A 14,976-nucleotide genomic window follows, 5' to 3' on the forward strand; every position below is an offset into this window, starting at 1 on the left:
CGAACAGTTTTGACTGGGCTGAGCGGGAACTGTACTTCCTCAGTGGTAGGGAGGCGAGCAGGCCAGAGGTGGATGAACGCAGTGCCCTTGTTTGGGTGTAGGGCCTGATCAGAGCCTGGAGGTACTGAGGTGCCGTTCCCCTCACAGCTCCGTAGGCAAGCACCATGGTCTTGTAGCGGATGCGAGCTTCAACTGGAAGCCAGTGGAGAGAGCGGAGGAGCGGGGTGACGTGAGAGAACTTGGGAAGGTTGAACACCAGACGGGCTGCGGCGTTCTGGATGAGTTGTAGGGGTTTAATGGCACAGGCAGGGAGCCCAGCCAACAGCGAGTTGCAGTAATCCAGACGGGAGATGACAAGTGCCTGGAATAGGACCTGCGCCGCTTCCTGTGTGAGGCAGGGTCGTACTCTGCGGATGTTGTAGAGCATGAACCCACAGGAACGGGCCACCGCCTTGATGTTAGTTGAGAACGACAGGGTGTTGTCCAGGATCACGCCAAGGTTCTTAGCACTCTGGGAGGAGGACACAATGGAGTTGTCAACCGTGATGGCGAGATCATGGAACGGGCAGTCCTTCCCCGGGAGGAAGAGCAGCTCCGTCTTGCCGAGGTTCAGCTTGAGGTGGTGATCCGTCATCCACACTGATATGTCTGCCAGACATGCAGAGATGCGATTCGTCAGAAGGGGGAAAGGAGAAGATTAATTGTGTGTCGTCTGCATAGCAATGATAGGAGAGTCCATGTGAGGTTATGACAGAGCCAAGTGACTTGGTGTATAGCGAGAATAGGAGAGGGCCTAGAACAGAGCCCTGGGGGACACCAGTGGTGAGAGCGCGTGGTGAGGAGATAGATTCTCGCCACTCCACCTGGTAGGAGCGACCTGTCAGGTAGGACGCAATCCAAGCGTGGGCTGCGCCGGAGATGCCCAACTCGGAGAGGGTGGAGAGGAGGATCTGATGGTTCACAGTGTCGAAAGCAGCCGATAGGTCTAGAAGGATGAGAGCAGAGGAGCGAGAGTTAGCTTTAGCAGTGCGGAGCGCCTCCGTGATACAGAGAAGAGCAGTCTCAGTTGAATGACTAGTCTTGAAACCTGACTGATTTGGATCAAGAAGGTCATTCTGAGAAAGATAGCAGGAGAGCTGGCCAAGGACGGCACGTTCAAGAGTTTTGGAGAGAAAAGAAAGAAGGGATACTGGTCTGTAGTTGTTGACATCGGAGGGATCGAGTGTAGGTTTTTTCAGAAGGGGTGCAACTCTCGCTCTCTTGAAGACGGAAGGGACGTAGCCAGCGGTCAGGGATGAGTTGATGAGCGAGGTGAGGTAAGGGAGAAGGTCTCCGGAAATGGTCTGGAGAAGAGAGGAGGGGATAGGGTCAAGCGGGCAGGTTGTTGGGCGGCCGGCCGTCACAAGACGCGACATTTCATCTGGAGAGAGAGGGGAGAAAGAGGTCAGAGCACAGGGTAGGGCAGTGTGAGCAGAACCAGCGATGTCGTTTGACTTAGCAAACGAGGATCGGATGTCGTCGACCTTCTTTTCAAAATGGTTGACGAAGTCATCTGCAGAGAGGGAGGAGGGGGAGGAGGATTCAGGAGTGAGGAGAAGGTGGCAAAGAGCTTCCTAGGGTTAGAGGCAGATGCTTGGAATTTAGAGTGGTAGAAAGTGGCTTTAGCAGCAGAGACAGAAGAGGAAAATGTAGAGAGGAGGGAGTGAAAGGATGCCAGGTCCGCAGGGAGGCGAGTTTTCCTCCATTTCCGCTCGGCTGCCCGGAGCCCTGTTCTGTGAGCTCGCAATGAGTCGTCGAGCCACGGAGCGGGAGGGGAGGACCGAGCCGGCCTGGAGGATAGGGGACATAGAGAGTCAAAGGATGCAGAAAGGGAGGAGAGGAGGCAGAATCAGGAGATAGGTTGGAGAAGGTTTGAGCAGAGGGGAGAGATGATAGGATGGAAGAGGAGAGAGTAGCGGGGGAGAGAGAGCGAAGGTTGGGACGGCGCGATACCATCCGAGTAGGGGCAGTGTGGGAAGTGTTGGATGAGAGCGAGAGGGAAAAGGATACAAGGTAGTGGTCGGAGACTTGGAGGGGAGTTGCAATGTGGTTAGTGGAAGAACAGCATCTAGTAAAGATGAGGTCAAGCGTATTGCCTGCCTTGTGAGTGGGGGGGGGGAGGTGAGAGGGTGAGGTCAAAAGAGGAGAGGAGTGGAAAGAAGGAGGCAGAGAGGAATGAGTCAAAGGTAGACGTGGGGAGGTTAAAGTCGCCCAGGACTGTGAGAGGTGAGCCGTCCTCAGGAAAGGAGCTTATCAAGGCATCAAGCTCATTGATGAACTCTCCGAGGGAACCTGGAGGGCGATAAATGATAAGGATGTTAAGCTTGAAAGGGCTGGTAACTGTGACAGCATGGAATTCAAAGGAGGCGATAGACAGATGGGTAAGGGGAGAAAGAGAGAATGACCACTTGGGAGAGATGAGGATCCCGGTGCCACCACCCCGCTGACCAGCTGCTCTCGGGGTGTGCGAGAACACGTGGGCGGACGAAGAGAGAGCAGTAGGAGTAGCAGTGTTATCTGTGGTGATCCATGTTTCCGTCAGTGCCAAGAAGTCGAGGGACTGGAGGGAGGCATAGGCTGAGATGAACTCTGCCTTGTTGGCCGCAGATCGGCAGTTCCAGAGGCTACCGGAGACCTGGAACTCCACGTGGGTCGTGCGCGCTGGGACCACCAGATTAGGGTGGCCGCGGCCACGCGGTGTGAAGCGTTTGTATGGTCTGTGCAGAGAGGAGAGAACAGGGATAGACAGACACATAGTTGACAGGCTACAGGAGAGGCTACGCTAATGCAAAGGAGATTGGAATGACAAGTGGACTACACGTCTCGAGTGTTCAGAAAGTTAAGCTTACGTAGCAAGAATCTTATTGACTAAAATGATTAACCTGTCTAGGATGAGGGTGCCGCTAGCGGCACTCCCCCCCCACCCCCACTGAAAAACCAGTGCCGCGAAATTCAAAAAAAATATTTTTTTTTAATATTTAACTTTCACACATTAAAGTCCAATACAGCTAATGAAAGACACAGATCTTGTGAATCCAGCCAACATGTCCGATTTTTAAAATGTTTTACAGGGAAGACACAATATGTAAAGATGTACATCTATTACCTAAAAACACATTAGCATAATCCACCATCTTTTATTTGTCCACCAACACCAGTAGCTATCACCAATTCGGCTAAACTAAGATATTTATAGCCCCTAACCAAGAAAACAACTCATCAGATGACAGTCTGATAACATATTTATGGTATGGGATAGGTTTTGTTAGAAAAAAGTGCATATTTCAGGTAGATGGCATAGGTTACAATTGCACCCACCGTCACAAATGGAATAGAAAAACTACATAGAGCAACGTGTTTACCTACTTACTAATCATCAAACATTTCGTAAAAATACACAGCATACACTAATCGAAAGAGACAGATCCTGTGAATACAGACAATATTTCAGATTTTCTAAGTGTCTTACAGCGAAAACACAATAAATCGTTATATTAGCATAGCACATAGCACATAGCAGCCCAGCATTGATTCTAGCCAAAGTGAGCGATAACGTCAACATCGCCAAAAAATATTAATTTTTTCACTAACCTTCTCAGAATTCTTCAGATGACACTCCTGTAACATCATATTACACAATCCATATAGAGTTTGATCGAAAATGTTTATATTTAGCCACCAAAATCATGGTTAGACAATGTGAAATGTAGCCCAGCTGGTGAGAAAATGTCCGTGCGCCATATTAGACAGTGATCTACTCTTATACATAAATACTCATAAACGTGACTAAAAAATATAGGGTGGACAGGGATTGATAGACAATTTAATTCTTAATACAATCGCGGAATTAAATTTTTTAAATTATCCTTACTTTACAATACAGTTTGCGCCAAGCGAAGCTACGTCAAAAAACATGGCGTCCTAAGCCACTAACATTTTTCGACAGAAACACGATTTATCATAATAAAAATGTCCTACTTTGAGCTGTTCTTCCATCAGTATCTTGGGCAAAGGATCCTTTCTTGGGTCTAATCGTCTTTTGGTGGAAAGCTGTCCTCCTGCCATGTGGAAATGCCAACTGCGTTCGGGATGAACTGGAAGCGTGCCCAGCAATTCACAGCGTTTCAGAAATAAATGTCCCAAAATCGCACTAAACGGATATAAATTGCTATAAAACGCTTTAAATTAACTACCTTATGATGTTTTTAACTCCCATAACGAGTAGAAACATGACCAGAGTAATATTACTCCCTCCACTAATGCTTGGAACAAGTGCGGGTCGATGTCCTCCAGGCGCATTACGCAGCAAGAAAAGAGTTCCTAGCTACAGGGTTTTTTAATTTGTAGTGCCTGTGAACGCGCAATCGACCCCATTCAAATCGTCATCACGTAAAGGCATCCAGGGGAAGACGTAAGCAGTGTCCGTATACTCATAGCAATAACTGCGGCCTTTTAACTGACTCCAGATCAGGGGCCAAAATTTCTGAAATCTGACTCCATGTCAGGGAAATTGCTGTAGAATGACTTCTGTTCCACTTAGAGACAAAATTTCAACTCCTATAGAAACTATAGACTGTTTTCTATCCAATAATAATAATAATATGCATATTGTACGATCAAGAATTTTGTGGGAAGCCGTTTCAAAAATTACACGATTAGCATAAATAGTGACAACAGCGCCCCCATCCTCAACAGGTTAACCCATGCTGGCTTTCAACAACCTTGCTTTAGCATGTAGGGCACTGTCAATGGTGCTGATAGAGGGCAGCGGAGATTATGTGCCAACCTGTCACTTCTTGGTCAAAAGCGCTCAATGGTGTCCGCATTTGAACTTTTATGTTTATTGGGATATTAAGCAGAATTCAACATATTTCCCATGCAAGAATCAAAATGACTCCCCTGGGTATAGCTTAACTTCTTGATGATAGGGTGCAGAATTTTCACTTAGGGAAAAATAGCGTGCGCAATTTCAACTTCGTGCTACTCATCCCCAGAATATAAGATATGCATATAATTAGTAGATTTGGATAGAAAACACTCTGAAGTTTCTAAAACTGTTTGAATCATATCTGTAAGTATAACAGAACTTATATAGCAGTCAAAACCCTGAGGACTAACTTTTTTATTGTTAAGTTCCTCTATGTTCAATGGATTGTTTTGGGCAAACCAGAATTCTAATCAGTAAATGCGCAGTTTCTACTGCTTCCACTGGATGTCGCCATTGTATGGAAAATGGTTAAGGTTTTTTCTTAGTGAGGTGAACAAGATATTTACCCGGAAGTGGAGGGACGTCGTTTGTTTATGTTTGAGATTTGGGCAAGACGTGAAATGTTCCGTGAGTTTGTTGATATCCTGTATTGAAAACAGATTGACCTGTCTTCAATTTGATCGATTATTAACGTTTACAAATACCTTAAGCTGTATTACAAAAGTACTTTGAAATGTTTTGGCAAAGTTTAGAGGTAATTTTTTTTAGATATTGTGTCGTGATTTTGTTCAAATTGAACGCTGTTTTTCCTGGTACAACGGCGCCAAATAAATGGACAATTTGGATATATATGGATGGAATTAATCGAACAAAAGGACAATTTGTGATGTTTATGGGACATATTGGAGTGCCAACAAAAGAATCTCGTCAAAGGTAATGCATGTTTTATATTTTATATTAGCGTTTTGAGTAGCGCTAGCATGGTTGAAATAGGCTACACTCTCTTGTTTACATTCGGCTATCATCAGATAATAGCATCTTATGCTTTCGCCGAAAAGCCTTTTTGAAATCTGACATGTTGGCTGGATTCACAACGAGTGTAGCTTTAATTTGATATCTTATATGTGTGATTTAATCAAGTTTAATTTTATATAATTTTTTTGAATTTGGCGCTCTACATTTTGACATGGCTGTTGGGACGCAAGCGTCCCATCTATCCCAGAGAGGTTAAGTCTTTGACTTCGGTATAGCTTAACTCTTTGTATTCACACCCCTTGACTTTTTCCACATGTTGTGTTACAGCCTGAATATAAAATGGATTCAATTGAGATTTTGTGTCACTGGCATTAGTTTTTTTAAACATTTTTACAAATTAATAAAAAATAAAAAGTTGAAATATCTTGAGTCCATAAGTATTCAACCCCTTTGTTATGGCAAGCATAAATAAGATCATGATCACAAATTTGCATAAGAAGTCACATAATAAATTGCATGGACTCACTCTGTGTGCGATAGTAGTGTTTAACATGATTAAACACATACCGATAATTGTAAGGTCCCAGTTGAGCAGCGAATTTCAAACACAGATTCAACCACACAAATAACAGGGAAGTTTTGCAACATCTTGCAAAAAGGGGTAAAAAAGCAGACATTGAATATCCCTTTGAGCATGGGGAAGTTACTAATCACACTTTGGATGGTGTATCAATACACCCAGTCACTACAAAGATACAGGTGTCCTTCTTAACTCAGTTACCGGAGAGGAAGGAAACTGCTCAGGGATTTCACCATGAGGCCACTGCTGATTTTAACCTCTCTTGGGTACGTGAGGCCAGTGAAACTGCTGGAAGCAAATTCAAATACAGAAATACTCATTATAAAAATTCAGAAAACAAAACATATTTTACATAGGTTTAAAGATGAACTTCTTGTGAATCCAACCACGGTGTCAGATTTTAAAAATGCTTTACGGCGAAAGCATACCTTACGATTATTTGAGAACATAGCCCAGCAGACAAATCATTACAAACAGTAACCAGCTAAGTAGAAGAGTTACACAAGTTAGAAATAGAGATAAAATTAATCCCTTACCTTTGATGATCTTCATATGGTTGCACTCACCAGACATTAATTTACTCAATAAATGTTCCTTTTGTTCGATAAAGTCTCTTTATATCCAAAAACCTCAGTTTTGTTCGCGCGTTTTCTTCAGTAATCCACAGTCTCAAACGCAGTCAAAACAGGCAGACAAAAAATCCAAATTTTATCCGTAAAGTTCATAGAAACATGTCAAACGATGTTTATATTCATCCCTCAGGTTTCTTTAGCCTAAATAATCGATAATATTTCAACCGGACAACAACGTCGTCAATATAAAAGGTAAACAAGAAAGGCACTCTCTCGGTCGCGCTCATGAAAAAGCTCTGTGACACTTTAGGGTCCACTCATTCAGACTGCTCTTACTTCCTAATTTTTCAGAATACAAGCCTGCAACAATTTTTAAAGACTGTTGACATCTAGTGGAAGGCATAGGAACTGCAATTGAGTCCTAAGTCAATGGATACTGTAATGGCATTGAATAGAAAACTACAAAACCAAAAAAGAAAATACTTCCCGAATGGATTTTTCTCAGGTTTTTGCCTGCCAAATCAGTTATGTTATACTCACAGACACTATTTTAACAGTTTTGGAAACTTCAGAGTGTTTTCTATAAAAATCTACCAGTTATATGCATATTATATCTTCTGGGCCTGAGAAGCAGGCAGTTTAATTTTGGCATGCTTTTCATCCAAAATTCCAAATGCTGCCCCCTACCCTAGAGAAGTTACAGTTACAGAGTTTAATGGTTGTGATATGAGAAAACTGAGGATGGATCAACAACATTGTAGTTACTCCAAAACACAAACCTAAATGACAGAGTGAAAAGAAGGAAGCCTGTACGGAATACAAATATTCCAAAACATGCATCTTGTTTGCAACAATGATCTTAAGTAATACTGCTAAAAATATCTAAAGAAAATCCCTCTTTTTCCTGAATACAAAGCGTTATGTTTGGGACAAATCCAAAACAACGCATCCCAAAGTAACACTTTTCATATTTTCATATTTTTCAACCCCTTTGTTATGGCAAGCATAAATAAGATCATGATGACTTAAGCTATACCCAGGGGAGTCATTTTGATTCTTGCATGGGAAATATATTGAATAATGGGTATGCTTGTCATCGGCAAGGACTAGGGAGTTTTTGGGGGGGATAAAATTAAATGGAATACAGCTATCCTAGAGGAAAACCTGGTTCAGTCCACTTTCCATCAGACACTGGGACATAAATTAATCTTTCAGCAGGACAATTACTTAAACTTCAAAATGACCTAAGCGGATTCAAATGATTAAAGCTTGATGATTAGTTGATTATTTGAATCAGCTGTGTAGTGCTAGGGCAAAAAACTAAACGTGCACCCCTTGGGGTCCCGAGGACCGAGTTTGAGAAACCCTGCCTTTAGAGTACATCCTGGCACCGCCACTGGACAATGCTGAATGGAAATATAGGCTACAGAGTGTATATTTAAGAATTCAGAAACAAATATAATATTTTCCTCATATGATGATACCTTTGTGGAAAAGAAAAGACGAGTCAGCTTTTGAAAATTAACAAACTAAATGTAGACCCTACTCAGTCAAACCCAATTACAGAAAATATTTCACACGGCAGGTTTGGATTCATGTTCTTAGCCAAACAATGCTTAAACTATTGTAAATTAGGAAAGAAACCCAACAATTTAAACATACTTTCTCGCTGAACTGAAAGAGAGATTTTCATTGAACTTTTCCCATAAAACTGGTTTGTTTCAGTAGCGCTATTAATAAAACAGAGCTTCCCACAGACATAGGCATAGACTGGGGGCTATCTGCCAGCACATGCATGAGTCGTCCCGTGTGATGCCTCGCTGGGTGCGCTCACTTGAGTGCCACTGACAGATCATATTTTACGGCAGCTGATCTACAGATACCTGGAAATCAATTGCACAAACTTGGGATGCCTGTTGCACAGTGACATACAGGGTGACTCCTTTACTTTTAATGCCTCTTGAGGTTACGGATGTTCCAGAGGCTTGCTCTATCAATGTGACCATCTGCCAATGTGTTGGCAGGTTAGATTGGGTTCGGTTGAGTTTGATGGTCATTGGAAAGCTCTCCTCACTGATATACCACCTTTGAGTTAGGCTTTGAATCTGTGGGTACGTGTCAGATGTTGCCTTAGAAGAAAGACGCAATTTACATGATATAAAGGAGAGAAGGGAGAGAGAGGTGTATTTACAGAGGCAGATTAGAAAAGGTAAGATGACATTTTCGAAACATGTTCCAGTGAGAAAACACATCAGTCTTGGAATAGGTATACATAGCTGCGTCGTTTGTACATCTGTCTGTAGAAGAATAGCCATGCCATGCATAATAATGAGGTAATTAAATATTGTATCTCACATTCATTAGTGAGATTTGTTTCAGAATTAAACCCGAAGCAATAGAACATTTGCAGATATCAAGCATCATCTGGACATATTGGAGCTATACCGGTAGCATATTTATTTCCAGTATACAACAAATCATCTATGAGCTAAATGCCTTGTCGCATCTGTTAAATTGTGATGCCTGCGGAGGTTGGCATTTAAAAAAAATGTTTTTATGTAACCTTTATTTAACTAGGCAAGTCCGTTCAGAAGAAATTCTTATTTACAATGACAGCCTACAGTGGGTTAACTGCCTTGTTCAGGGGCAGAACGACAGATTTTTACCTTGTCAGTTTGGGGATTAAATCCAGCAACCTTTCGGTTAATGGCCCAACGCTCTAACCACTAGGCTACTTGTTGCCCCATGATATGATATTCATGCCTCTAACTTTCTCACTCATCATTATTCACGATTCATTCAGGATAATCCGTAATCATGGTAGCATATTCTATTCTTATTTACAATAAAAATGACTCTAAAATGACACAATACATTATTTACCATTAATGTTTTTGGGGCACAAAATATTCTGCAACACAACCAAAACAAACAGCAAATGCATGCAACAAGTTAGTTGATTCATCAATATACATATAAGTGAATTTGTCCCAATACTTTTGGTCCTCTAAAATGGGGGACTATGTACAAAAAGGGATGTAATTTCTAAACATTTCACCCGATATGTATGAAAATACCCTCAAACTAATTATGACAGTCTGCACTTTCCCCTCCATTATCATTTCAAATCCAAAGTGCTGTAGCACAGAGCCAAAACAACAATCAATTTGTCACTGTCCCAATACTTTTGGAGCTCACTGTATATGGTTATTCGGTTGAAGGGGTAGTGAGTGCACTATATATGGAATAGAGTGCCATTGGGTATACCCATCATAGTTCACACATCACCCTAAAGGTGAGATTATCGAGCGGAGACTCCATTACCGAGGAACGATCAGCTCGCCATGGTTTCCAATTGTTCCAATTGGTTTCCATGGTTTCCAATTTCTAGGAAATTGGGCCTTATATCTTCACCTTAGCAGTTGACACACTTGGGAAAGACTTGACACTCCTGCAGTGGGATTGGTTCGCTATTGTCTTTTGAATATATACCAAAGTATATTTAATCCTCAAATTGTGTCATTTTTTGCAACATATAGCACTAGCTGCTATAAGGAATTTGTTATTTTAATTTCTTTATTTAACCTTTATTTAACTAGGCAAGTCAGTTAAGAACACATTCTTGTTTACATTGAATCAATATGGACTTTCAACAGAAATCCAATGACATGGTTCCCATTTTTTTTCTTTTCACATTGAATTCATATAATTCCAAAATTAGACATTGACTTCTTTTCCCAGTGTGTTCTGTGTAAAGTGCAGTGTGTATATATCCAGTGTAGGTTCATGATGTATGAAATCCCTGCATAAATGTAACAAGTTTAAAAGTATTCCCATTAAAGACGTCCTCCAGCAATTCTTTTTAATTTTAACTCTTGCTGTTGAAGTGATATCCCAAGTATAAATACAGTAAAGTACACACACTAAATAAAATAAATATTCTTTCAGCAAGATACTGTTTTTTTTTAAGACAACTGCAAACTTCAAGGAATAGGGCATTCAAGGTGTTGTTCTGATGGGAATCCGTGATGTCGTCGGACACCCCCCATGCTTGAGGAACAATAGAGAATAAAAGAGGAAATGCCCACCCCCCCCACTTGTGCTATGTCATGAAATACCTCAACCATCTATTGAGATGTGCTTTTTGTTAAGTAAATTAATACTACTAGTAAACTAGTAAATTAATACTATTAATACTTGGAACACAGGAGTGATGGTTGCTGATAATGGGCCTCTGTACGCCTATGTAGATATTCCATATAAAAAGCCGTTTCCAGCTACAATAGTCCTTTACAACCTTAACAGTGTCTACACTGTATTTCTGATCAATTTGATGACATTTTAATGGATGAAAAATGTGCTTTTTTTTCAAAGACAAGGACATTTCTAATTGACCCCAAACTTCTGAACGGTAGTGTAGGTGTTAAATTACATGAGAGTGCCACTTTAAGGATGTCGATTGTGGGTGGGGTGATGATTCAAATTGTAATACTGAGTAGTGAGTAGACAGGGTGGTCTCTCTTTCCGCATGAGTATCTCGTTTTCCTATTAATAAAAACTAAAAAGTACTTGACTTGGCGTCTGAAACTGAGCCTGAGGGAATGTCTGGACCTTAGAAGGTGTTTGTGAGTGACTGGCAGTGATCGATAAAATTAGCTGTCACTCAGGCAAAAAAACAGCACCTGCAATATGACTGCCTTGGAGTCTGACCTCTGAAGCTGGAGGTACTTACAGTATATTATATTACTCTGTGACCATCTTTGCTCTTTCTAATCTATACATTTTGATTTGGAGAGTGGTCTGACAGGTCCCCACTTGGTCACAGAGCCCCAGGGGCCAATAATATGTGTGTGTGTGTGTGTGTATCACAATGCCAAGGCAGGGAGCAATGGTGGTGTACAGTATGTTCATTTGGGAGAGAAGGTGCTGTGCCTACTGATGTAACAGGCAGAGTTGATGGTTGATGGTTGAGTTGATGAACAGGGCTCCGGGCAGCCGAGCGGAAATGGAGGAAAACTCGCCTCCCTGCGGACCTGGCATCCTTTCACTCCCTCCTCTCTACATTTTCCTCTTCTGTCTCTGCTGCTAAAGCCACTTTCTACCACTCTAAATTCCAAGCATCTGCCTCTAACCCTAGGAAGCTCTTTGCCACCTTCTCCTCCCTCATGAATCCCCCCCCCTCCTCCCTCTCTGCGGATGACTTTGTCAACCATTTTGAAAGAAGGTCGACGACATTCGAGTCAAACAAGTCAAACGACACCGCTGGTTCTGCTCACACTGCCCTACCCTGTGCTTTGACCTCTTTCTCCCCTCTCTCTCCAGATGAAATCTCGCGTCTTGTGACGGCCGGCCGCCCACCAACCTGCCCGCTTGACCCTATCCCCTCCTCTCTTCTCCAGACCACACCTCGCTCGTCAACTCATCCTTGATCGCTGGCTACGTCCCTTCTGTCTTCAAGAGAGCGAGAGTTGCACCCCTTCTGAAAAAACCTACACTCGATCCCTCCGATGTCAACAACTACAGACCAGTATCCCTTCTTTCTTTTCTCTCCAAAACTCTTGAACGTGCCGTCCTTGGCCAGCTCTCCTGCTATCTCTCTCAGAATGACCTTCTTGATCCAAATCAGTCAGGTTTCAAGACTAGTCATTCAACTGAGACTGCTCTTCTCTGTGTCACGGAGGCGCTCCGCACTGCTAAAGCTAACTCTCTCTCCTCTGCTCTCATCCTTCTAGACCTATCGGCTGCCTTTGATACTGTGAACCATCAGATCCTCCTCTCCACCCTCTCCGAGTTGGGCATCTCCGGCGCGGCCCACGCTTGGATTGCGTCCTACCTGACAGGTCGCTCCTACCAGGTGGCGTGGCGAGAATCTCTCTCCGCACCACGTGCTCTCACCACTGGTGTCCCCCAGGGCTCTGTTCTAGGCCCTCTCCTATTCTCGCTATACACCAAGTCACTTGGCTCTGTCATATCCTCACATGGTCTCTCCTATCATTGCTATGCAGACGACACATAATTAATCTTCTCCTTCCCCCCTTCTGATAAACAGGTGGCGAATCGCATCTCTGCATGTCTGGCAGACATATCAGTGTGGATGACGGATCACCACCTCAAGCTGAACCTCGGCAAGACGGAGCTGCTCTTCCTCCCGGGGAAGGACTGCCCGTTCCATGATCTCGCCATCACGGTTGACAACTCCATTGTGTCCTCCTCCCAGAGTGCTAAGAACCTTGGCGTGATCCTGGACAACACCCTGACGTTCTCAACTAACATCAAGGTGGTGACCCGTTCCTGTAGGTTCATGCTCTGCAACATTCGCAGAGTACAACCCTGCCTCACACAGGAAGCGGCGCAGGTCCTAATCCAGGCACTTGTCATCTCCCGTCTGGATTACTGCAACTCGCTGTTGGCTGGGCTCCCTGCCTGTGCCATTAAACCCCTACAACTCATCCAGAACGCCGCAGCCCGTCTGGTGTTCAACCTTCCCAAGTTCTCTCACGTCACCCCGCTCCTCCGCTCTCTCCACTGGCTTCCAGTTGAAGCTCGCATCCGCTACAAGACCATGGTGCTTGCCTACAGAGCTGTGAGGGGAACGGCACCTCCGTACCTTCAGGCTCTGATCAGGCCCTACACCCAAACAAGGGCACTGCGTTCATCCACCTCTGGCCTGCTCGCCTCCCTACCTCTGAGGAAGTACAGTTCCCGCTCAGCCCAGTCAAAACTGTTTGCTGCTCTGGCACCCCAATGGTGGAACAAACTCCCTCACGACGCCAGGTCAGCGGAGTCAATCACCACCTTCCGGAGACACCTGAAACCCCACCTCTTTAAGGAATACCTAGGATAGGATAAAGTAATCCTTCTAACCCCCCCTCCCCCCCTTAAAATATTTAGATGCACTATTGTAAAGTGGTTGTTCCACTGGATATCATAAGGTGAATGCACCAATTTGTAAGTCGCTCTGGATAAGAGCGTCTGCTAAATGACTTAAATGTAAATGTAAAAATGGTGGCCAGAGGATATGGAATGTTTTAAGAGGACCTTTCAGTGTTTCTTTCACTATGGGTCATATGAGGACATGGGGGCAGTGTTGCCATGTCTAGCCTCCAACATGGACCCTTCACAGCTCTCAAGGTGTGTGTCTGGTTGTGAGTGCTTGCTGGTGTGTGTGACGGCAATTATAGTAACGCTCATCTCCCTTAAGAAATGATTAGCTTGCTCCAGGCTGTTTTTGGAGAGAGAGTCCTTAATTTATTCACACACACGGAGTACATACTGTACATACAGTAAGTACACAGACTAGGAATTCATAATGTACATTTTCAATCAGCAGCAGCATTACACTTCCTAAAGCCAGTGCAGTACTAAGCCAGTGCGACCTTACTGTACTGTAGGATAGTAGCCGTCTGCTAAGCTAACCGGCTGGCTGCCTGATTAGGTATTCATGGAGGTCCGTGTCTGGCGCTTGGCAGGTACCTCCCAATTAGCGTCAGCATTTAAAGCGATTAAAGGGTGTATTTTCTAATTAGAATTCGCAAAGTGACAGACAGGCTAATTTGTGGCTCTCCTGAACAGCCTCATAATGGCTGTTGATACTCATTACAAGCAACTGAAAGTGTTTTGGAAAGTAGTTCCTGGGGTAGGGAGGTGGAGGAGAGATGCAGAATAAAGGAAAAGGATGACTCAGATCCCCCCACCCGCTCCTTACAGGTATGTGTAGGGGTTGCAAGTGAGCAGATATTGGAGATATTAAAAATAAAATAAAAATATTGATTTTAATGCTGAGGGATGAAATCCTATCAGAATATCCTGGTATTATCCTGGTAAAATGGCTCAATGTTCAGGCCAAATATAGCCCTGGTAACAGTCTATCTTGCCAAGGTAGATTTTCCTCTCAGTCTTTAGTTCAGGTACCGTATCCCTGATGGAACGAGTTCAAATTCTTAAGCAGTGGGTGTTCACTGGTCACATTCACTTAAAATAATGTTGCACTTCTGGTGGAGGTGGATGCTCCTGTTGTAGAGTGATGAGAGGTTTGTTTGTGATATGTTTAATTTTGAACAGAGGCGATTATCTCACTATCGAACAAGTTTTTTTTGCTTTGC

At 43.4% G+C, this 14,976-nt stretch overlaps 1 protein-coding gene across 1 annotated transcript; it reads left to right on the forward strand.

The window, feature by feature from the left end:
- The first annotated feature begins 12,369 nt into the window (after window positions 1-12,369).
- On the forward strand, window positions 12,370-13,852 carry LOC129821550 (uncharacterized). Its single transcript, XM_055879217.1, has 2 exons — window positions 12,370-12,714; window positions 12,924-13,852. Exon 2 carries the CDS (start codon window positions 12,969-12,971, stop codon window positions 13,716-13,718), a length of 750 nt encoding a protein of 249 aa, XP_055735192.1. The 5' UTR covers window positions 12,370-12,714; window positions 12,924-12,968; the 3' UTR covers window positions 13,719-13,852.
- The last annotated feature ends 1,124 nt before the right edge of the window (window positions 13,853-14,976 follow it).

The sequence above is a fragment of the Salvelinus fontinalis genome, chromosome 23, assembly GCF_029448725.1.
Source record: "Salvelinus fontinalis isolate EN_2023a chromosome 23, ASM2944872v1, whole genome shotgun sequence".
NCBI lineage: Eukaryota > Metazoa > Chordata > Actinopteri > Salmoniformes > Salmonidae > Salvelinus > Salvelinus fontinalis.